Source organism: Notamacropus eugenii, chromosome 2 (genome assembly GCF_028372415.1).
Source record: "Notamacropus eugenii isolate mMacEug1 chromosome 2, mMacEug1.pri_v2, whole genome shotgun sequence".
Lineage (NCBI taxonomy): Eukaryota > Metazoa > Chordata > Mammalia > Diprotodontia > Macropodidae > Notamacropus > Notamacropus eugenii.
The window spans coordinates 43,494,017-43,517,556 of record NC_092873.1 but is presented as its reverse complement, the minus strand read 5'-3'; the positions used below and the strand labels follow the sequence as shown (position 1 = coordinate 43,517,556).

The 23,540-nt window shown below is 44.4% G+C and overlaps 1 protein-coding gene across 4 annotated transcripts in view; it reads right to left on the bottom strand.

Annotated features, from left to right (window-relative positions):
- Window positions 1–23,540, bottom strand: part of TYW1B (tRNA-yW synthesizing protein 1 homolog B) — a 247,718-nt gene that overhangs the window by 190,285 nt on the left and 33,893 nt on the right. For 2 of the 4 annotated variants that reach the window (XM_072640105.1, XM_072640106.1), the window contains exon 8: window positions 8,167–8,284. In XM_072640105.1, coding sequence (XP_072496206.1) covers window positions 8,167–8,284 — 118 coding nt within the window. Of the gene's footprint in view, window positions 1–6,393; window positions 7,246–8,166; window positions 8,285–12,742; window positions 12,844–23,540 lie in introns of those variants that run through there. The other 2 variants (XM_072640107.1, XM_072640108.1) reach the window with 2 other exon arrangements.

Here is a 23,540-nt window from a genome sequence, read left to right as displayed (position 1 = left end):
CATGACATCAGATGCGGATGGAAGGAGATCGTTGGCTGCACTTTACTAAGTCATTGGACTCGTTCAACGTTGTTGTTTTTCAGTCATGTCCAACTCTCTGGGGCTCCATATGAGATTGTTTTGACAAAGATACTGGAGTGGCTTGCTATTTTCTTCTCCAGCTCATTTTACAAGTGATTCACACACATGTGATAAACACAGCTAGTGCCTGAGATGACATTTGAACTTGGGGCCTCCGGACTCCATTTCGCCATCTCGTTACCAATCCCACAAAGGTTTGTGCTGAAATTCATCTAGTAAATTTTGGTCTTCTCTGATGTTAAGCAGTTGCTCTTACAAACTAATTGGAAGGCCCTACATTTTTATATTCTTAAAAAATAAGTTCAAAACACTTACTGAAACTTCATTTGGAAGATTTTTAAACAGGTTAGAGAATTCCATTTCCGTATTTTTTAAGGGATGACAGGTATTTTCACAGGTTTTCATGGACAAAAGCCTAGTCTGTGAATGCCATGCTAATCAGCATGGCTTTGCACAATCATTGTCTAATAGCTAACGGCCTAATACACACATAAATCAAGGTTTGCAGTTAAATTCGGCAGATCTAAGTCCACATTTCAAATTATCTTCCTGAGAATTCTGAATCTTTCTGGCTGACTTCAAGTCAGATCTGATCAGATGATCATCATTGTTTTTCACCCCATAATACAGCTGAGGAGGACCTTGTGCACCCTCTGCCATCTTCCTTTTCCTCACTTGTATTCACCTTATCAGTATTATCCTCAAACTAATGCTTCTTTGAATGAACTGTTTGCCTACTAGGCCATTCCATGATGTTTAGTTTAGTTAAGACTAGAAAACTGACTCTGCATTTACCAGGAGTAAATTCTGACATATCCAAATAGAGCTGAAGGTGACCAAACAGGTGAAGGTACCCCCGTCAGCTCCCATTGTTCCCTTCAAATACATGAGATCATCCAACATAGAAACCACATCAGGATCCATATGTGAAATTTTAGTAAAGTTCAATTTCTTTCTTTTTTAAGATTAAAAAATAGAAGTTCTAATATTTTCTTCCCAAATCTCAATGGATTATCTTGTCTATACCATGAAATGCATACACTCCACTGTGGCCTCTACAGCTCGTGATCCCTGGGTCTTTTCTGTGGAATCCCATGGCTCCAGGAGGCATCCATCCTTATTGGACCCTTTCTATCTATAGACCCAACTGCTCATTTACAAAGGACAAGTGGGCCACAGCCATCATTTTCACTAAGCATTTCTCTGCCAGCTTTTCCCAGGTTGACCATCATTTTGGAGGCTTAAATATAGTCTAAAAATGCCCTCAAACTAAAAACCCTCAGGCTGTAACGTAGCCCCCTACATATGCAAACTCTCAAATATTCAACCTCTACCAGCACAAAGCCTCCACTTCCCCAGCTGCCACCATGCTTCCTCACCCAGCTGCCGTGTGAACAACACTGCTTGCTGATGCTACAAATCTAAATCTTATTTATACATTTTTAGCCTGAAGGACCAAACAATTACAGTGTGGGAAATTTTCAGCAACTGTTAGACGTACGGCATGGACTGAGTATATTCTGAATACCAATGATTGGTGGGCCTTGGTAAGGCAACCGCCACATGGCTGGGCCACACGAGGGGAACTACCATCATAGTGTTCTCAGGATCCTTGGACAATTTCCTGAAGTTTAATATTTCCAATTCTCTACAAGCCCAGACTTGCATTTCAATCTTTCCTAGGCTGTTTTCTTACTTTAGAATAGTAATGTCTATAAAAACTAGATACGTCCCATCTTGCATATCCAAAAAGCTACTACCAAGTGGGAAGGTCGAGGAAGAACTCCTTAAGAAAATGATTTTCCAAAGCAGTATCCTAAATCACCCACTTGCAAAGGAAAATCATAATGTACTTAATTAAAGCCTAGATTTGCTGAATGAAAGAATCTGAGGAAGTTGAAAACGTGGGGTTACTGAAACTGTCCATTATCATGGTTGCTAATGGTAATGATTCACATGTAGTTCCTGACACGTCTGCTGCTCTTACTGAAAGCTCCAGTCTACCAGTGCCATCTCTTGCTGCCTTCATCCCTCCAATATCCCTATGGAATTAGCCAGCCTACTTAACCTCTGCAATCGAAGGCAGAGGGCTCTCTTTATCATCAAAGCATCACCACCTTCCTTATGCTTGGTTTGGGAGATTGGGTTTTTTCAACTGGGTAGCTTCTTAGGATGGACTCCTGAAAAAAGACAAGAGGAAATGAATCTATGTGAGCAGGAAACATGGTTCCTTCTTTTCAGCATGGTGAGTTCTGCCATGCTTCCTTCCCTCCTCATTCCCAGCACCTTCTCCTGAATGACCAGGGTTAGAGCCAAATAAAAGCAGCAATCTTACTGGTGTCCACCAAGGCCAGCTAGAGTGAGTCTTTGTCAGACATGAACATTGTGAGCCAATGAAATCTTGTTCTTCTTAAATTATTTGAGGAAAAATTCCTGGCATAGGGAAAATTAAATCTGTTCATTCCAAATGCAAGTCCTAAGTAGTTGATTCCAGAGATGTCACATAAGTTTAGTTTCCAAATCAGTTTCCTTTGGCCTTCTCCTCTCCTCTTCACTTCACTCTCCAATTACCACTGAGATACTTCCAAGTATGGTCTGGAATTAAGTAGGCATCAAGTCCTTAGCGCACTCGAGCGCGTGCGCGCGCACACACACACACCTTCAACCCCAAGAGATGAGTACCTTCACTGCTGACACCAATAATCAGGTAATGGACCAAACAAATTGTCATCTGCCATCTCAAACCTACTGCCCATATGCCCTTGGTGAACAAGAGGGGAAATTAGATCTGCCAACAAATTACAACTATTAGACACTCCCCAAGAACATGTCCCAGTTTGCAATTACTATCCAAAATGAAGACCAGGCCTGCCCAACAAATGTTTCTGGGCAGTTTAGGCAAACTTAAGCATTTCATTTCTCTGTCCAAAGCTCTACTTGAAAGCAATCTTACAAATAATTTGTTGTTAATTACCAGCCCACAGCCCCTCAAGGGCAAAGAGAGTCAGATAAATAAAATCCACATTTTTCCTTACTTTTCCATTCTGGCATACAAGTATCTACTTGATAAGCAGCTGTCCAGCAGCTTCTTTCAGGAACATTTCCCAGGTCCTGTTTTCTTCACATTTTCTGCCATGCACTGGACAGAGCCACCATGTTGGGCTTTCCAGTCATGAAGGAAAGGCTACACATTCTTGAAAGGCTCAGGAATGTAGACCCCCAGAGAGGGCAGGCACTCTTCCAGTGAAGAGTTCTCATCTAAATACAACCGAGCTCCATCGAGGCTAGAAGGCAGTGCCATCGAGGGAAGGCCCAGCTGATAACTGGTAGAACTGGATCCTAGTCTTAGCTGCAAGGAAGATCAGCTCAAGTCCTTAGCACAGTGCCTGGCACACAGTCAGTACTATATAAATGCTTATTCCTTTCCTTACTTCCCTTCCCTAAGGGACTCAACCAAGAATCAAGGACTTGGCCTCCCTTAAGATTTGGCCAAAATTCCTTCTGCAGTAGACACCCCCTTGCCTGGTCCCCCACCACCACCACTAGTACCTTCCCTTCTTAGACTATTCCCCATCAACTCTGCCTTTACCTTGTATATAGACTTGTTTTCCTCACTGAAATGTGAATTTCTTGAGGGCAGAGACCAAGGGGACTTTCCCCCCTTGCTTTGTATCCCCACCACCTGGCTACTTGGTTCCAGAAAGGAGATTCAAAACCAATACTTCAGTGTTACCCATCCATCTATCAGAGAGAAGGGCAGTTCTTATGTCTACTTCCCAGGCTACTCAGATAAGGGAAGGCTAAATGAGCCTAAAACCCACTGAGTCCCTTCAAGAAAGACACTACATAAATAACAGGTATAATTACTATAATTATGACAGAGGAGAGAGGAGAACACATACTAACACCTGCTAGAGTTCTTGCTTTCTCTCATTTTCCAGCCTCCCTCACTGACTGTAACTGTGCTAGCTGCTAAGCCCAAGGAACCCATCCCCTGCCCCCTGTGGAGAATGTGCCCAGAATGCCAACGGGCAAGAGTGAAATCTCCAAGAGAAGCTGGATGATGCAGAGGTCACAGAGTCAGAGACATAGCTTCTCGAAGGTCCCTTTGCTGAGCAAAAGTGGAGAGCTGCGCTCTGAACAGGCTCCCCAAAAGGAAGCAAACTGGCCCAGTTCTGCATGTCAAGGAACAGAAGCAGAGCCCAGCTTCCTTAAGTCTAACTCCAGGATTTACTGATCACACCCACACCACCTGTAGTGCATCCTCATTAAAAAGGAGGCAAGGAAGCATATGCTGAGAGACTTAACCTGGATCCTGGCTCCTGGTTCCACAGACAGGCAAAACAGCCCAGGCCTAGCACCAAGAAAACCAGCCCTGTCTGGAGCTACCAGCACAGTCTGAGTGGCAAGGACCCCAGGACTTTATACTCAGGGGTTTAGGGAGAGCCATCCACAGCCTTTGCCAAAGGCACCGATGTAGGATACCTGGTCACTACAGCAGGCTCAAATGCACTAAATCTAGGTATACACGGAACACAGCAGAATTCCTTGGATATCAGGAGCTACGGTGCTGAAAACATCAGCCATTCCAGTCCTTTGTATCTATGCGTCTTTGCCATCCCACCATCACTCCAGCAAGGGGCTTGTTAGCAGAGAGACAAATGTCCGAGTCCCCAGGACGACAGACACCTCCCATCACTGAGAGGCGTAAGCTCCATGCATCAGAATCAGAAAAATGACAGTGAGAGTGAAGGATTCCCCATTAGCTGGGCCCTTAACTACAGAAGGATCACTTCAATGGTGACGGTGCGAATGATGCCAAACTCAGAGAAGTGCCCTAGCTGCGCGTTCTTTTTATTAAATACTTCGCATTGACATCTTTTGTTTTTCCATCACCAGGATTCTTCCCAGAATCCCTCCCCCGCTCTCCCAGAGAGCCATCCCATATAACAATTTTAAGGGAAAAGAGAAAAAAAATCAGCAAACCCAATCCAGACATAGGAAAGGTCTGAAAACATGTGCAGGGTTCCAGTCCTGTGGACCTCTGACCTCTGCAAAGGAAAGGCGAGGGGCGTCTTCTCCCAGCTTGTTCTTGGTCATTTCACAACATTCTCTGTTAATTGTCCTGTGGTCATTCTTTCCATTGACATGGTCATAGTTATTGCGTATACTGCTTCATTCTGCATCAGACCATGTGTACCGGTAAGTGACTAAAAAGGCCAATTGAGGATAAGCAGCTCCGGACATCATCTGGACATGTCCACATGTGAGGCTTGTTCACTCATTTGCTCAACGAATAGAGAAGCATCAAGCACCCATCCAACGCAGAACCCTGGGCTGGATGGCACAAGCTGCAGACAGATGTGGCTCTTGGACTCAGGAGGTCTCCCCCTTCTCTTGTCTGTTTTGTCTTTATTATGACCATCCTTCCCCCTCTCCCTCCATAACATAGCATTCCCATGTGCCATCATGGAAACAGTTCTAGGCTGCCCCCACCCCTCACCCCACAAGATCTCTTCCCACACTTCTGCTTTTACTTTGTTTTTCACCAAGCCATTGGATGTCATATCTCAAATGCACTCAACATCTTTGCCAGAAACGTCTGCTCTCAAAACAGATGCTTTTAGTAAGCCCCTCGGAGGAAGGGTCTTGCCCCGAGCCTGTGTCTTAGGCTGAACTTAAATGCGGATCACAAACTTGAATCAAGCCCAGTGCCCCAGGAAACTACCTCCAAGAGGCCTGGGCAGCTTCGGGTCACATTTAAATTGTTGCAACATCACCAGCACTAACATTGCTGGAATCAATATTGAGCTTACGTACTTTGCCACAAATGAGATCAATTTTCCTGAAGGATATAAATGGTTAGTATGGAGTCAAAAGGGCAATGGGTGAAAGTCAGACAATGCCCAGCATCCTCAAGAATTGCAATGCTAACTTCTGGGACCTTTTATCTGCCTAATTGTGCCCTCAGGGATCCTACTGAAAAGGAAAGAAAGTTAAACCTGTGGAGAACAGCTGAGGATGAAGTAACCCCCGCATCTTCTCCAACTGGTGCCTGATTTTCTACCTCCAATATAATAATTTCAGTAATTATTAATTGGTTATCTTGATCTAAAAAGCCTCCAGTCCAATTGACTGCCCCACTGGGTCTAGGGAGGAGCACTGCTCACAGCCACTTCATGCCAGTCAAGTGCCTACTGTTTGCTAGGCCCTGGGGATAAAAAGATAAACATGGGCCAGGGCCAGGTCTCAATAAGTTTACATTTTAACAGAGAGACAACACACACATGAATCTAGTTTTCCAATACATACTGTTGAGATTCTCTTTTGCTCAGCTCCACTCATGAGGAAAATGATCCCTTATGCACTGCCAGAGTCACCATGAGTCACAGTCTTCTCAAGGTGTCCCTGGGTTCCCAAAGGAATACCAGCAAAGCATCAGCCAGAGAGCCTTCAAGGGAGACCCCAAGGAGAAGCCTGGCTAGACTCAAAGGCCTGTCGCTAGAAGATCAGGCACCAGCAATTTAAGAACACCATCTAAGGTGTGAAGCCCCTGGAGCCACGGAGAAAACACCCACCCCACTACAACCACAGACCTTCCCAAGGATTTCATTAACTACCGGGACACAAGCAATACAGTGTAGGACTTTGATCAGGATGGCCAAGGTACAAGCGAATCCTGGGACACATACTGGGCTGTAGGAGAGCCCAAGTGAGTCCTTTGATCTCTTGGTGCCACAGAACAACTCTCTAAGAGTACATAGAAGAAAGGTCACCTATCTGCACAGGGATCCTGGATTTCCCTACTAAGAGTTCCTTAAACAGATGAAATAACAGATTCGAAAAGAATTAGGGTAATGGTTTTGCTCAGTAGTTTTTCAGTTGTGACGGACTCTTTGTCCCCATTTGGGGTTTTCTTGGCAAAGTTATTGGAGTGATTTGTCAATTCCTTCTCCAGCTCATCTGACAGGTGAGGAGCTGAGGCAAATGGTGAAGTGACTTGCCCAGGGTCACACAGTTATTTAGTAAGTGTCTGAGGCCGGATTTGATCTCATGAGAGAGATTCCAAGACCAGTACTCTTCATTTTGCCACCCAACTGCCTTTAGAGGTATGGAGGGGACTAACTAGAAAACAAGGAGAATGGATTCAAAAATCTGGAGAACTGGACCTAATGACTTCTCAAATCCCCTGGAGCTCAAAGAAGCCTCCTAGGATTCTCAGTTTAACTTCATAAGCAAATGTGTCTGTTTTGAGCAGATAGAGAACAAGTCGACAGAAGAGATACCTAGAATGGAGAAAACAAAAAGAGAGGGTGGGGGGAAAGTGTGAGGATTTAGTCTATTCAAGACTAAGTGAAAATAATGGTAACTCAGACAATCTGAGCACTGATAATAATGCAGTCACTTAAATCTGGCTTAGAGACTGCTACTACATACAGGTAGTTTTATAGGGCACAATACTGACCTTGGTTTCAAAGTTCCAAGTCTGGCATCTACTGAGTGCATAGAAATACTTGGAGAAAGGCAAAAGGAAGAATGAGGTTCAGAAGACACTGAAATCCACCTCCAAGGATGACTATAAAACATTCTCCTGAGAACAGCTGAGCTGCATTTCTTAAATGGATCATCCTCAAGGTTCATTTGAATTCATTCACCCTTTTGAAATACATTTCAGAAGTGAAATATCCTATCCTTGAAATCTATGACAAAAAAATCTAAGTAAGAAAGAGATTACCAGAAATAAGGGAGCTGAGACTTAAAGGTACAACACACTAGGAGTCACCTAATAAGAAACCAGAGATGAACTCGGCATCTTCTGTCCCAAAATGTGCACCACACTCACTAGAACAGATGAGCAAAAAAGGTCAACAGGAACTCTGCTGGTCTGCACAACCAGCCCAGGGCCAAAGCCTGGGCACAAGATAGGGACGTGGGGGGCATGCATCCTCCTGCATCTGCTGAACCAACTCCAGGACACAGGAGTAAACAAATACTCACTTCCTCCTGATGCTCCTCTCATGGAGGAAGGCCCTAAATTAGCTTCAAAAATAATATCATATATGAACAATTCACTGAGATTTTCACCTTGTTTGGAAAGGGCTTCTCGGAGAGCTGGAGTGATCATCTCTCGCTTTTCCCAGGCGTCATTCTTCCCTGAACTCCGGGACAAATCCAGTTCCATGTCCTGCTGCTTCCTCTCTCTCTAAATTTAGAAAAAAAAAAGGAAGTTCAGTATTTTCCCCAGCGTCACAATGAAGTCCATCCCTGACCCCAAGCTACCCATCTGTCTCCTCTCCAGGGTTATCCCCTTTCCAGAAATACCAGATCAGAAAAACCACCTCATCTCTTCAGCACAACATCCAAGGCCCTCTGCCATCAGCCTCTGCCCCACCATTCCCTCTCTTTCCCAGTCTCCATATTCCAGGGTTGAATATTTCCAACACTTTCCCACCTCCACTCCAGGGCCTTTCCCATTTCCTGGGCCTAAAATGCTCACTCTGTCTTCCAGCCCAGCTTAAATGTGACCTCCTCCAGGCACTGTTTTTCTCCACACTTCATCCAATTTAAAATGATCGTTCCTTCCTTTATCCTCACCTTCATTTTCACTACCCTTATCCTAATCTCATAACCAAACGAACACCAACTCTGCGGCATTGTGGGGATCTTTCCTCCCTCTAGATCCCAGATGTATTTATCTTTGTGGGACAACTTCAATCAGAGTCAACAAGCAGGGTCCAGACACTGTGTTAAGAGCTGGTATTACAAAGAAAGGCAAAATCATGACTGTCCTGAAGGAGCTCACAGCCTAATGAGAGACAACATGCAGATGACTACATACAAACAAACTACAGATGGGATCAATTCAGGATGGTCAACAGAGCGAAGGCATGAGGATTTTAAGGAGGCCTGGGACAAGCTTCTTAAAGAAGGTGGGAGATTGGGTGGGCCTTGAAGGAAGTGAGGAAGGGGAGATAAGGGGGGGGACAATGAGAGAGGGGGGTGCATATTCCAAGCCTGGCAGACAGCCAGTGAAAATGCCCAAGTCAAGAGATGGTCTGGCAAGGCAGACAGGCCAGGATCGCTGGATCCAAGGGTAAGGGGACCAGGGACAGTGAACGGTGTGAGAAGACTAGAAAGGGGGTGTGGGAGGAGGAACAAATTAGAAAGGTAATGGGGCCACTAGCATCTTGTGAATGGGGGCAGTGGGGGTGCAGTAGAAAGGACGACAGGGTCAGAGCTGGGCTTGGGGAAGCTTGGGTTGACAGCTGAATGGTGTATTGAAGCAAGGAGAGATGGGAGGCAGCTATTGCCACAGTACAGGTGTGAGGTATGGGGGCCTGTACCCAGGACAGGGCTGGCTCAGGGGAGAGAAGGTATCACAAAGGCAGAAACAACAAGACTTAGCAGCTGACTGGATCTGGGGGTTGGGGTGGGTGAGTGAAGAGTACTACTCCTGTAGGGCATGACCCCCAGGGTGTGAGCCTGGGGGACTGAGAGGAAGGGGGTGCCCTGGACGGTAACAGAGAGGGTAAGGAGATGGGAAAAGATGGTGAGTTGGCTTTAGATCAAGTTCAAGAAGTCTGTGGGGGAAGGGAAGGGCTGTGATCTTCACAACAACCTTATGCTACTATTATCTGACTTACTGTTGAGGAAACTGATCCTGCCCTCTCCCATTCTAGGCATTCCCTCAGGTTGTCTCTCCTCCTCTCCCCATCCTGGGACACCCTGTCACTCCCCCTGGCCTCCCTCCAACCCCAGACCTGGAAGATGCCCCTCCCACTTCTCTTCCGCTGAAATCTTTCCCTCCCTCCAAGGTCCTATGCAGGGACCACCCCCACACAGCCTCCTCTTATTCCACCACCCGAGGGAGGGATTTCTCTCTTCCTCAAATGTTGCTGCATTTAGGGATTTCTCATAGGATTTGGAGCTAGAGGAAACCTTTGAAATCATCTAGCCTAACCCTCTCACTTTACAGATGAGGAAACTGAGACCCAGAGTCATGAGGTGCCTCCCCTCGAGATGACCAAGGCCCTGAGGATACACATGCAGGGTTCTCACTACTTCATCCAGAGAATGGGGGAGCTGGAGGCACCTCGGGGAGGTCAGTGCCTTTGCCCCTGTGACATTATGCCTTGTGCTAGCCTTGTCTACACAGCCTGTCCATTTGTAAACTGTGAGCTCCCCTGAGGCAAGCACTGCATTCTTGTATCTCCAGTAGCTGCCCAAGTGCCTTGCCACATCAGAGGTGTTTAATAAACATTTGTTGGATGACATTATCATTAAGAGTAACTAACAACTGTCATTAACAAATAGTTAATATCTCATTTTATCTTCACAAGGGGTGGGGGGGTTTAGATGCTATTACTGTTTCCTTTTTACAGATAAGGAAACTGAGGAAGAGGTTAATGGACTTGTCTGAGGTCAGATTTTAAATCAGGTCTTCCTGGCTCGAAGCCTCTCCTCATGGTCTGACAAGCGCACTCTGGAAGGACTGATCTTTGTGTAAAAGGTCTTGCAGGACAGCCAAGGTGCCAAATCTTCATCCTGGTTATCTCTCATTTGACCCTCACACCATCCCAGGAAATGAGGAATGAGAGGACAGCTACGCTAAGATCATGGGGCCAGGAAGTCAGTGATGCAGTCTCAAGATGGGCAGAGTTGAGGGTTGGGCTTCCTGCAGTCCAGCCACACCACATAACAGGCCTGTACTGTGACAGAAAGAAAAATCTCACAGGCACTAAACTATCTGCAGCCACAAGGCAGATGCCCATGGACTGGGGAATGGGCAGACAAAAGGCTGCTCAAGAATATCACAAAGCACTGCTCTAGGTAAGAGGTAATACCTACAAAGACTTCAGAGAAGCCCAAGAAGACTGATATGAAGTAATTAAATTAGCAGAACCAGGACAATGTCATCCCCGACTTACAGTTACAATGTAACAAGAACAAAGGAATCCAAATGTGAGGCAGAGGCAGGGGACTGCAGGTGGGGAATTCTACATCAAATGTCACACTTGCCAATATGTGGTTAGCTTGCTTGGCTTTTTTTTCCCCAACACCCTTCATCTTTCCTGTAAAGGCTGATATTCTGAGAAGAGACAGGAAGAGAAATATACTAATAAAAGTGCTTAGTGCAAAAATGGAAAACATCATTGGAAAAACAAATGTTAATAAAAAGACATAAATGAAGAAATGAAAGTTGACAAGTTGAGGTTCAAACACAAGACCAAGTCTAGAGAGGAACACCCTGCATCTCATTCTTCTGCAAAAGCGACATCAGTTCACACTGACCAAGAGAAGAAAGAATGAAAATCAGAGTTAATTTCCTGCCCATCCTTTAGTCATTTCTTTGAGTGACTCCCTCAGGAAAGCAGAGGAAGAGAAAATGCGCAGGAGAGTGGAGAACCAGGGTTGTCAAGTGAGTAGAGTAGCCTCACACTATTAAGTCCTATCTGTAATAAAAGTTGATGTTTCAAATTACTAAATATAGTCAAAATGCAAAGTTAATGAAGAATTGTGCTGCTGTTAATACAGTTTTTAACCACGCATTTCCAGATGGATTTGAAGAAACTTAGAAACAAAACATCAATCATTTGCTCTCATCTCCTCCACAATGTTCAAGTGTTTGGAGGAAACCAAACAGTTCCATTTATCTGCTAGTCTAATTTTTTTTAATTCTTTGGGATTTTTTTTCATTTAAAGATTTGAAGGCAAAAGACAGAGGCAGGAAGGGGAAGCCATATCATGAGTCAACCTTCACCTTGAGGTGGCTTAGAGACTTTGAAGTAGATCCTCCCTCTGTGTAATAATGTTTTTCCTCTACAAATCACTCACAAATTGACTAGAGGCATCACTACTTGCCTTTGAAAACCTTGGCCATCACCAAAAACAAAGGCTTCTGGTTCTGCTTCTTCCAAAACCAACATAAATCCCAGAGTCAAAGTCCAGCTGTGCCCCTGGTCCTTGGACTCTGACCACTCTATCAAGCTCTAAAAATGCCATGGAAAGTTTTTTTTTAGTATTTCTGAATTTCTCATGGTAAAGTGAACAAACTTCTCCAAGAGGCCAGGAAACATCTTCTGGGTCAATTCATAGGATAACTTACTAATTTCCCTTAAAAAATATAAATATTGCTTCTCTAGATTTAAAAAAAAAAAAGCAAGGAAAAGACATTTGAGGGACAGGGTAAGCAGAGATGAGGTTGTGAGGGATCCCTGTTTCATTTTGGAGCAGTCAATCCTACTCTGAGGGAAAGAAGGAAATTTCTTCTACAAAGAACCATGACCAATGAATGAGGTGCCCCTCCTCCCCCCAAAGAAAATAGAGCCAAATGACAATCCAACATTTTAATGGCAGAAATGTCAATAACCTTCACAAGGCCTGGCCAGCATTTGACAAGTGGCCTTTCTTTTCTTCTTCTTTTAATGTAACAAATTTTCACTGAAACCTTTTCAAGTAGATTTCTCCCTATACTCTTCCTCTTCCTCCCTTCCAAAGAATCATTCCTTATAACAAAGAATTTTTTTAAGTAAAAAAGAAAAAAGAGGAAGAGGAGGGGAAAAAAATCAACAAAACCAAGCAATCCATCAAAAAGTCAAAATTGAATGTTGTCTGCACTGCTCAGCCCCCACCCCTTGCCAAGGAGGGGAGAGGAGAGCACCTTCTTGTATTCCTTCTCCAGGACCATGCTTTCCTAATTCTTGAGCTCCATGACCTTGGCAGGAATTCCAGGTGCCAGATTAGGTCTTCTTCATCCACAGCTGAAGACACATCATATGCTGTACCTCTAGAAGAAAGTTATCATCAGAAAAATAAGAGAGAAACCCTTGCAGTTTTAGTGGGGAGAGCTCACTTCTCTAGGGAGCATCTCAGGTCCAGCAAGTCATCATTCAAGGCATTTGGAGGGGGGGCGGAGTTAGCTAGAGAAAAAACAGGGACATCAAGGACCATCTGCTTGTATGGATTTTTTTTTTTTAAACTCTCAAAGAGAAGGTCAGCTGCGGCAAAAATGGGAAATACAATATGGCAAATCCCAGCTTCTTGCTTAAGGTCAGAAAGGTTCATGTACCTGGAGAAATAACTAAATGCTCTAAGTCACTTAGAAAGGAACTAAACCTAAACCCACCCCCTTCCCTATACATGTACACCTACACATCCCTGAACTTCAAATTGAAAGGATAAGGGCTGCCTCTTGGGCTTGACTGGCATGTGTGAGGACGGCAAGAGTGAGGTCTGAGTCTGGCTGGATGTTGCAGCTTCAAACTCCTTCTAGGACCCAAGTGACCTGGACTCTTAGATCCAAAACCAGCCTGTGTTTCCTATATCCATGATGATTCTGAGTCACCACTCCAGACGCTTAAAGAAACTGCTCAAATGAGCAGGATGAAGTCAATCGCCATGCAGGGAGGGCTCCATGTGAAAGTCTTCCTCTCCTTCAGCAAGCTGCTGACTTGCTTTTCATGGTTTTCTTGCATTGCTCTCATTTTTCCTCCACCTCTCTTACTTGATTTTCAAAATCCTTTTTGAGCTCTTCCATGGCATGAGACCGTTGCATATTTATTCTGGAGGTTTTGCATGCAAAAGCCTTGACTTTTAGGTCTTCATCTGAAGACCTAACTTGTTCCTCCTCATCTGAAAGGATGGAAGGAAATACCTACACACTAAGAAAGTAACCTTCTATTGTCTTATTCTTTTTCCCTTTTTTGGGCATTTTCCCAGCCAGTTACTTGACTTTTGAGTTCTTTATCAGGTCTGAGCTCAAGGCTGAGATTCAGATCAGCTCTAGGGGGAGGGCTCCAAAAATGGAAATTGCCGCTGCAGTGTCTGCTGCCTGGGGTGAGGGTCCAGACCAAGCTCTCCTCTCCTGTGTGAAGGAGCCTTCCCACTGACCTCTGAAGCTGTCTGTGGCATTTGTGGGATGAGCGATCTAAGAACTGCTGCTACCGGTGGCTCCCTGAAGCCTGTCCCTGCCAAATTGAGCTGCACTCCGTGCTTCCTGGGCTGTGCTGTGTGCGCTCCACGCTTCTTGCGCTACACTGCATGTGCTTGGTGCTCCACTTCCTGGGCTCAAGAACCACTCCCTAAGACATCATGTTCAAAGGATATAAACAAGCCATTTTCAAAAGAAGAAATGTAAATTATCAACAATTACATGAAAGAAGGCTCCAGAACACTAAGAAAAATGTCAACAAAAGGAACACTGAGAATTCCCATCATACCCATTAGAGTGGCAAAGATCTACAAGATGAGAAAATGAAAATGCTGGAGGGTCCAGAGGGGAAATAGGAATGTTAACTCACTGTTAACACTGGAGCTGTATAATCACCCAACCATTCTGGAAAACAACTCTGAATTATACTAGGAAAGCTGCTAAAATTGTATATATCCTTTGATCAAGTAACACCACAACTAGATACAGTTACAAGGATGTGAAAGAGACAAGAAAAGCTCCCAAATAAACAAAAATATTTGGAGCAGCACTTTTTGTGGAAGGAAAGAGCTACGACCAAAGCAGAGTCCACTCATGTGGTGCATGAATGTAATGGAATATTATCATGCCCTAAGAATAACAATAAGAATTTAGAGAAACTTGGAAAGATTTATGTGAAAGAGTGAAAAAAAGGAGAAGAACATACATGACAATCACAATACTAAGACAACCCTGCAACCTGATCACTGCAGACCCATCACAACCTCAAAGGACAAAGAGAAGCCTGCTCCTGCTGTCTTGGTACCAAGGCGGTGACTAGAGGCACAGGAGGATTTGGGGTGTTCATGCACCCACCCTTCTTTGTTACAAGAAGGCGAAGGGGTGTCAGTGGGAAGGGACACCAACGTAAAAAAGGGAAAGGGCATCAGTAAAACTTAAAAAAGAAACACAAAAGACATAAGGGAATGTGGTCATAAGACTGACAAGGGGGAAGCTGTTTTCCAGCAGCTCTCAATAACCACAGAAAAAAAAAATTACATACCAGATATAAACTCACTGTGGCTGAAGCCACAAGATAAGAAAACAGAAAAGCCTCATGAATTAACAGGACACTGCTAGAGTGATAGATAGTTTGTATGTATTTATCTGTGTCCATGCTGTTTCTCTGCAGTACAGCATGAGCACTCACTCTCCCCACCCAGCCCCCAGTCCATTCCAGGTACCAGAGACAGTGAGCACAAACTCCCAGGTTCTGGACTCAGGGTCCAGCTATTCAAGGTGCAGATTACTTCTCCACAGCAACTCCTCAGTCTGGATCTCCCCAATCCCCAGTCCACAAAGAGGAGCGGCCAAGCCAGAATGGAAAGTGGAGAGGGAAGAAGGAAACAGATGCAGGAGTGATCTCAGGGTCTGAGTAAAAGGACATGGATGCCAGAGGAAAGGAGGAAAACCCAAATGGGCCAGGACATGCCTCCTCAAGCTTCCTCAAAGCAGCGGACAGGCAGCTGACCCCAAGAACCCTCCACTCAAGAGGCTGAGACTGCCCAGTATCCCCGCTGCTGGGGCCAAAGAGGAAGGAGAAACCAGAGATAAGTGACTAAGAGTACAGTAATAGAAGAAGGTGGAAAAACCAAATGGTCAATCAGGAAGGAAGGAAGGAAGGAAGATGGATAAAATGAAACCATATTGGGAAGGATTTTAAATGCCAAATAATGGAGTTAGTATTTCATCAAACTGAGGGTAATAAGGGACCACTAAAGCTTCTTAAGCAAAAGTGACCGAGCCAAGGCTGGGTTACAGGAATAACACTTTGACAGCTCTGTGGAGATTGGCTTAGAGAAGGCAGATACTAAAGGCAATCAGAATGAGAGAACAGAAAGCTGATGAGGACCTAACCGAGGGAGGCAAAGAGCTATATGAGTGGAGACAAGGGGATACGTGCAGAAAACCTGAGGAAGGGAGAATAAAGAAGACTTGGCAACAGAATGGATGGGGATGGGAGGGAGTGAGGAGGAAGGGGCCGTGAAGGAAATGAATTGCTGGTGTAATCTCTACTGAGTGATCACAAATGTCACATTCTGGAGGCCCTATCCTTTTCTGAAGCCTGAGGAAATCAGCCCAACATATCCCTAAACATGATCATCTACGGAAGCACACTATCTATGGGGGATATCCTCCAAAGACACATCTAATAAATACCAAGATGGAGAATAAACCCTGACTTTGTACAGGGCAACCTCAATGATCCTCACAAACACCTCTGGGGAGCAAAGTGCTGCTGCTGTTTTCTGTTTTTAACCCACCCTGAGGATAGATAAACAGTCATCACCCAGACCACATCTCTCAAAGATGTCTTTTAAAGATGCATGGGAGATACTCTGGGAATCTGTCAATGACCTCTACCTGGCTCACCCTCACACAATCTCCAAAGGAATCAGACACTTACTTTTCCATAGCTTGGAATAAGGGGAGAGTCTTCAATTCAGAACAAACAACACATCTTGGGAAGAAAACAGATGAGAACTAAACAAGAGTCAGCCAATTTTAGTACATTTTAAGAGAAATATTTCTCGTTTCTATAAAAAAAGATAAAATCTTCAGATTTTCCCCCCACAATGGTCCAGTTGTGATCTCACTGGCACAGGGGACTTGCAGTGAGAATACTCCCTCCACCAAACTGCTGATCTGACCACCACTATTATATGGTATGAGGAAAGTCTGTGCCTCACAAAATACACGTGCTCAGTATCTCTTAAATGAGAAGGTGGGTTGCAGTAGTGGAGAGTACGATGGAGCTGGGGTCACCAAATACCCTGTGACCAGTGTGACTTTGGGCAAGTCATCTCTTGAAAGCTCTGTTTTGTCATCTTTAAAATGGGTGCACTCTAATTTCAGTCGTAAGGGAAATCCTTGACAAACTGTAATGCACTCCACGAACATGAGTTTTATCATAATAGTAAAAGAAAGTCATACGACAAAGCTGGCCCTCTCAAACACTTTAACTCAGTGCATAATAGCTAGTCATCCCCTACATGATTTAACCATAACCAGCATCTTAATGGAAGAGGTCACAATGTCCCAAGTTCACCCCTGGACCATTACAACAATTCTTTAAAGTATTTGTCCAGTGGCTTTCAGTTGTATCAGATTCTTTGTGACTCCATCTGGAGTTGTCTTGGCAAATATACTGGAATAGTTTGCCATTTCCTTCTCCAGTTCATTTTACAGATGAGGAAACTGAGGCAAACAGGGTGAAATGACTTGCCCAGAGTCACAAAGTTACTAAGTATCTGAGACCAGATTTGAACTCAGATGAATTTTCCTGATTCCAGTACTCTATGCCACCCCAACTGCCATCATTAAAAATACAGCCACATCTTCCACCCTAATTAAGTTCAGAAATCTAAAGTCCAATTCCATAAGAACAGCTTCAGAGAAAGGACTGCACACTTCAAGTATTACCCAGATTAAAAGTCAACTTGCAGAAGAAGTTGTGTGAACCACCGACCCAAACACTTCATCACCTCACCAGGAGAAAATGCCCTTAATTTTCACATGATAACAAAGGAACAGATGTCAACTGAGAGCATTTGGTCTTGGTAGTGATCACATTTGGGAAGCTGGCTCAAAGTCCATCTAACCTTTGCAGAGCCGGCTGCTCTTAAGGACATTGTTTTTAATTAGAAAACTCATAGACACCTGGAGTCTGGCAGAAGGATGCCCTGGTATCAAGGGAACAGGACTCTTCTGAAGTCATCTCTCCCTCGGTCATCACTTCTTGGCATTGCATTTGGAGGACAAGTCAAGATGTGTCCCTGGGTAAGACCCCTATCCAACCTCATCAGTATTAATCATGATGCCTGGGGAAGCATCAATCTAGCATTGAGCACCAATAAAAGCTCCTGGTTTCTGTCTTCACTTCTGGGAAAAAACAAGTCTTACATAAAGTAACTGCGTTTTATAGAGTAAGGGCACCCTGGAGAGAATCCAGAAAAAAATCCTACCGCAATTAAATGACTATAAAATAAGATCTTAAAGGCAAGGTGAGCAGCTGTAACTGTGAGGACAGGTACATGCATCCACATCACTTCCCCCTTAGGAAGGGATACTTCCAAAGACCTAGGCAAGGAGAGGGAGAAGGGAGAGAGAAAGGTCCTTTTACATCATCACCCTGACAAAAAACAAAGCAAACAAGGTTAGCATGGGACAAAATGGACCATGAGAACAAACTTTCTGACTCTGAGGACTCACAAGCATTAGAAAGAAAGCAGCGAAATGCATTTCACTAGAAATCCTTAAGAAAATGTAGCCAAGCAATAGTCCTTAATCCAGTCATCGGACAAACATTCGATGAAAGGTCTGCCCTATGCAGAACTCTGGGGGAAACACAAAGGTTGGATGAAGTTTGGCTATAAACGCTCCATGGAATCTGGGGGCAGGGTGACACCCAGGAACGAAGGGAATGTACAAAGGCATACGGGGGCAGTCGAGTCATTTCTGGGCAGGAGAGTAAGAGGCAGTGTCTGAGGGAAACTTTCAAGAATTCACAGCAACAACGCAAGAGCAGAGGAGGGAAGAGGGAGCCCCTGGAAACAAAGGCACAGGGCCCACACAGGGAACAAGAGGGACCCCTGTTCTACCAGGAGACCAAAAATGTGGAGAGAAGGAAATCCTAAGACAAGGGGATAAAAATACAGAGGCGCCAGGTCACAAAGAGCCTGGAGAGCAAGGCTGAAGAGGAGGGACTTTTCAGGCGGCCTTAAGAAGCCAATGAATGGTTTTAAGAGTGAAATAATGAAATCCATAAATAAGGAAGATCAACCAGTGGGGCGAGGAATGGATTAGTCAGTCAGTCAATGAGCATTTATGAAGTGTTTACTGTGTGTCAGGCCCTTTATCTCACGTGATCCTCACAACAATGCTGGAAGGTCGATGCTAATATTATCCCCATAAAATGATGAGGAAACTGAGGCACAGAGAGGTGAGGTGACTTGCCCGGGACGACTCAGTCAAGTTTGTGTCTAGAAGAAGATCTGAACTCCGTTCTGCTTGACTCTGCCCACTATACTATTCTACCTCATTATTGAGCTTAGAGAGGCAATAAACAAAATTGTGGGAGTGAACAAGACTGCCAAGGAAAACAGTATAAACCAAGAAAAGGGCTGAAGAAAGGATTCTGGGCAGCACTGACATTAGGTCAGGAAGAGGATGAGAAGGCAGGAGAGAAAAGAGAGGACAGTCACAAAAGGAGTGGGATGTGCCAGAAGCTAAGGAGAGGGAAGGAGGCAGAAAAAGGGCTTACTCAAATTCATCAAATGTTGTAGAAAAATCAAGGAGGTTAAAGAATGAACTGTGTTTGTTGGAGAAGAGATCTTTGCCCTATACAAAACCCAAATGAATGAGTCATTCCCTGTGGCTGGTAAACTCACCCACGTGCCCTTTTCTCTTTGTTGACTATGAGAATTACACCACACCCAAGATCACTGGGAGGCTACCTCAGTGAGACCCCCCAACTGATCAAAGGAGATGGGCCCAACAATCCATATAGGAAAACCCAAGTGGATGAAAAATGCATATTTCTCCAGTGACAATATGCAGCTGGATAAACAGCCCCTGTGTTAATCCATCAGCATAGACATGTGTCACAGACAGACAATGAAGGAAGATGATAAGCTATGCCTCCAACTGAAAAAGAGAAAAGCAGCATGAAATTCAACAGCACTTTCAAGGGTCTCAAGCTGCTCCCTGTCATAAAAACCAACTGTTTTAATACCAATACTCTCCCTCCAATACAAAAAAATCAACAACTCATAAAACATTCCAATCTGCCAAGAATCAAAGCTATAGGAGACCTAGAAGATAATGGAAAGGTGTTAGGTATGAGCAGACTAAAGCTTGCTATCATGGAGACTTAAATGTCATAAGAGATCTCACCTGTGATGGGCTCAATTCAATTCAATAAGCATATATTAAGCCTGCTGTGTGCTGATCACTGTGCTAAGTACTGAGGATACAAAAATAGGCAAAAGACAGTCCCTGCCCTCAAGCTTCCAATCTAATGAGGGAGAGAATACGCAAAACACATAGAGAGCAAGCTACATGCAGGACGAATAGGAAATAATTAAAAGAGGGGAGGCCCTGGGATTCAGAGGCGCTGGGGAAGGCTTCTGCTTGGGACTTAAAGGAAACTAGGGAGGTCAATAGTTGGAGCAGAGGAAGGAGAGTGACCCAGGTACATGGGGGGGAGGGGGGGGGCAGGTAGAAGTGAATCAGAGAAAATGCTTAGAACCAGAAAAGGAGGGAAGATGGTCCCAGAGCAAGGGAGCTCATCAATGGAAAGTCCACCTGCTATGCCCCTGTTCACTGGACACATAATCAGTGGACAATATCAGTACCTTGAGCCTCTCACTAAGATCAAAGCTAGGACTGACTCACTTTGGTGGAGGAAGTCAATTCCTTACATCAATGAAATTACCAGTCTAGATGCCCCCACCCCCCACCCCCAAGGTTTCCTGGAAACTCTCAGCAGGATAAGGCTAAATGCATCTCCTCGGTGAAAGAATCTCTGCCTCTGGTTTCTGACTTGAGGTCATTCCCAAAATGGTAAGAGGACAATCACTTTCCAGATACCTCCCGGAGTAATTTGAAAGACAGACAGTTTTCTTGACTCCTACCTGTCAGCCATTTGAATCTGAGCACCCAGTCCTGCTGTGGTGCGCATGGGAATCCACCACTCACTTAGCCAAGACAGAAAGTAATTAAAAGCCTGTCATCAGGGAATCAGAAAATTGGAAAATACAGGTCTCCTCACTTGTTTCTTGAGAAGCCACCAGCCATGGGGAGCTTGCTACAGCCTGGCTAAGACTTGCTGTGACATTCATCCTTCTTTGCCACCTCTTATGGTCTGGAAATGTTCAGAGAGCCTTTGGAAGTAATCAACTCGAGAAAACCTCTACAAGGAGCAACCTCTACAAAAGGGTTTCTTAACCTGGCATCTGTGGACTTGTTTATTTTTCATTTTGATAGCTATATTTCAACCTAACTGGTTTCCTTAATGATCCTATGTGTTTTATTTTATGCAAATGTTTCACAAACATTATTCTAAGAAGAGTTTCACAGGCTTCACAATTCTCCCATGACAAATTTTTTTTTAAAAGTTAAGTCATGGGCTACAGCACCTGGAGAGAGGCCCTTCTAGGAGCAGAGAACTCACTGACTCACAAGGCAGGCCGTCCTACTGCTGGACAGCTCCAACCATGATCTGCCTCCCCATCTAACATCTGCCCACTGGACCAGTTCCTACCACCCTACTGTGCTCATAATAAGTACCTCTGGTAAATGTCTGCTGAATCTGAATCTCAGTCTATCCTTTGAAACCAACAGAATAATAACTCTATCTTCCTCTGAAGGAGAGCAACCCTACTCTGTGAAAATGCCAATTAGGCCTTCCTAAGACACTTCCTTCCCAGATCCTTTGACCAATCTTGAGATAGTTTGGAGTCCTTTCAACCACCGAGATTATCTCCTTCTGCATATGCTCTCTCAATATCAAGGAATTTGTTTTGTTTGATTGTGCAGATTGGTTACAAGACTTATTTTTGTTTTTCCCAGAGTGGAAGGGAGAGAAAATAAATGCTTCTTAATTGAAGAAATTAAATTTAATTTTTTAGAAAAAAAAAACTTAGTAAGCTAGACAGAACATTAGACAATACTCCAGGTGTGGCGTGGCCAGTATAGAATCCAATGAGACAATCATCCCCTTTGTTCTAGGCTCTAAATCTTATTGGTACTGAAAATATCTTCGAGAAAATTGGTGCTGTCTTTAGCCCTTGAATTCCCTTTCCTCATCTTTCCACACAGCAGCCAGAGGGCTAGGCTGAAGGGTGAAGACTGGCGCTCCAAGCCTGGTTCTGCCATTGGTTGGTGGAGTAACCTTAGACAAGTCACTCTTTGATCCCGACTTTGTTCCCATATAAAGTGAAGAGTTTGGGCCAAAGCTCTAAGGTCATATGAAACCTCTGAGATTTTCTAACTAAGCATTCTATTGTGCTATCTCTCACTGGATATAAGGAAGCCTTCCTGGGGAAACAGGACCAGGCTGGAGACAAGAACTGGGAAAACTACTAACTATGACATCAGGGCAAGTCTCTGGGCCTCTCTTAGCAGCTAGGTGGTGCAGTTGATAGGACAAAGGGATTGGAACCAAGAAGATTCATCTTCCTGAGTTCAAATCTGACCTCAGACACTTACTAGATGAGTAACCCTGGGCAAGTCATTTCACCCTGTTTGCCTCAGTTTCCTCATCTATAAAATGAGCTGGAGAAGAAAATGGCAAAGCACTCCAGGATCTCTACCAATAAAATCCCAAATTCAGGGTTATGAAGAGCTGGACATGACTGAACAACAACAAAACTTGGTCTCTTTCTCTATATCATCTGTGGACTTAAAGCAACTTTCTACAACACAGTGCAAGCTGTTTGGCAGCTGTGAGGAAACATAAATCAGTTAAGATATTAAGTCATTCTCCACCAAGGAGCAGAGAAAGGGATATAGTTCTGATCCTAGCAGAGAGCAGTTAAAAAACAAAACTAGGAATGGAGCTACAAAACCATCCATTTGTTTTCCAGATTAGACATCACAGTGAATCCAGAGCGCACACAGCACATCACCATGCAGGTAAACTTCTGATCACGGCCTCAGGAAAAATTGGTGTCATGGTTATATTGGAGCGGGGGGGGGGGGGGGCAGTCCAGTCTTTCTGGAAAGCAATTTGGAGCAATGCCCCAAAAGGCCCTAGACTGGCCACAGCCTGTGACCCAGTGAGCAAGTGACTAAGCCTGTACCCCAAAGAAAGTAGGAAAGGCCCAATGTACAAAAGTGTAGCAGGCAAATAACTGGAAACTGAGTGGACCTTCATCAACTGGGGAATGGCTAAGCAAATTATGGTATATGAATGTACTAGAGTACTCCTGTGCCAAGAAACGAGGAAAGGGATGGTTTCAGAGAATCCTGAAAAGATTTGTATGAACTGATGCAGAACGAAGGGAGCAGAACCAGGACAACTTAAACAATAACAATAATATTTTAAAGACAAACTACTATGAAAGACTTAAAGAACTCTGTGCAATGAGTGGGTGGAGTTTCCTTGGACAAGTCACTCTCTGATCCCAACTTTGTTCCCATATAAAGTGAAGAGTTTGGGCCAAAGCCCTAAGGTCATATGAAACCTCTGAGGATTTCTAATTAAGTATTCGATTGTGCTGTCTCTCACTGGACACAAGGAAGCCTCCCTGGGGATACGGGGCCAGGCTGGAGGCAGCCACAATTCCAGGGGGTCCACAAAAAAGCCCACTACCCAACTCCTCCAGAGAAATAATAGTCTCAGGGTACAGAATGAGACATACATCTGGGGCCACAGCCAATGCACAAAGAGGTTTTGCCTGACTGCACATACTGGCTGTGTGATGTGGCCTCTCAATCCTCCAAGTTACTCTCTGGGTAACTCAACAGGAGCCCATCTACAAGAGTA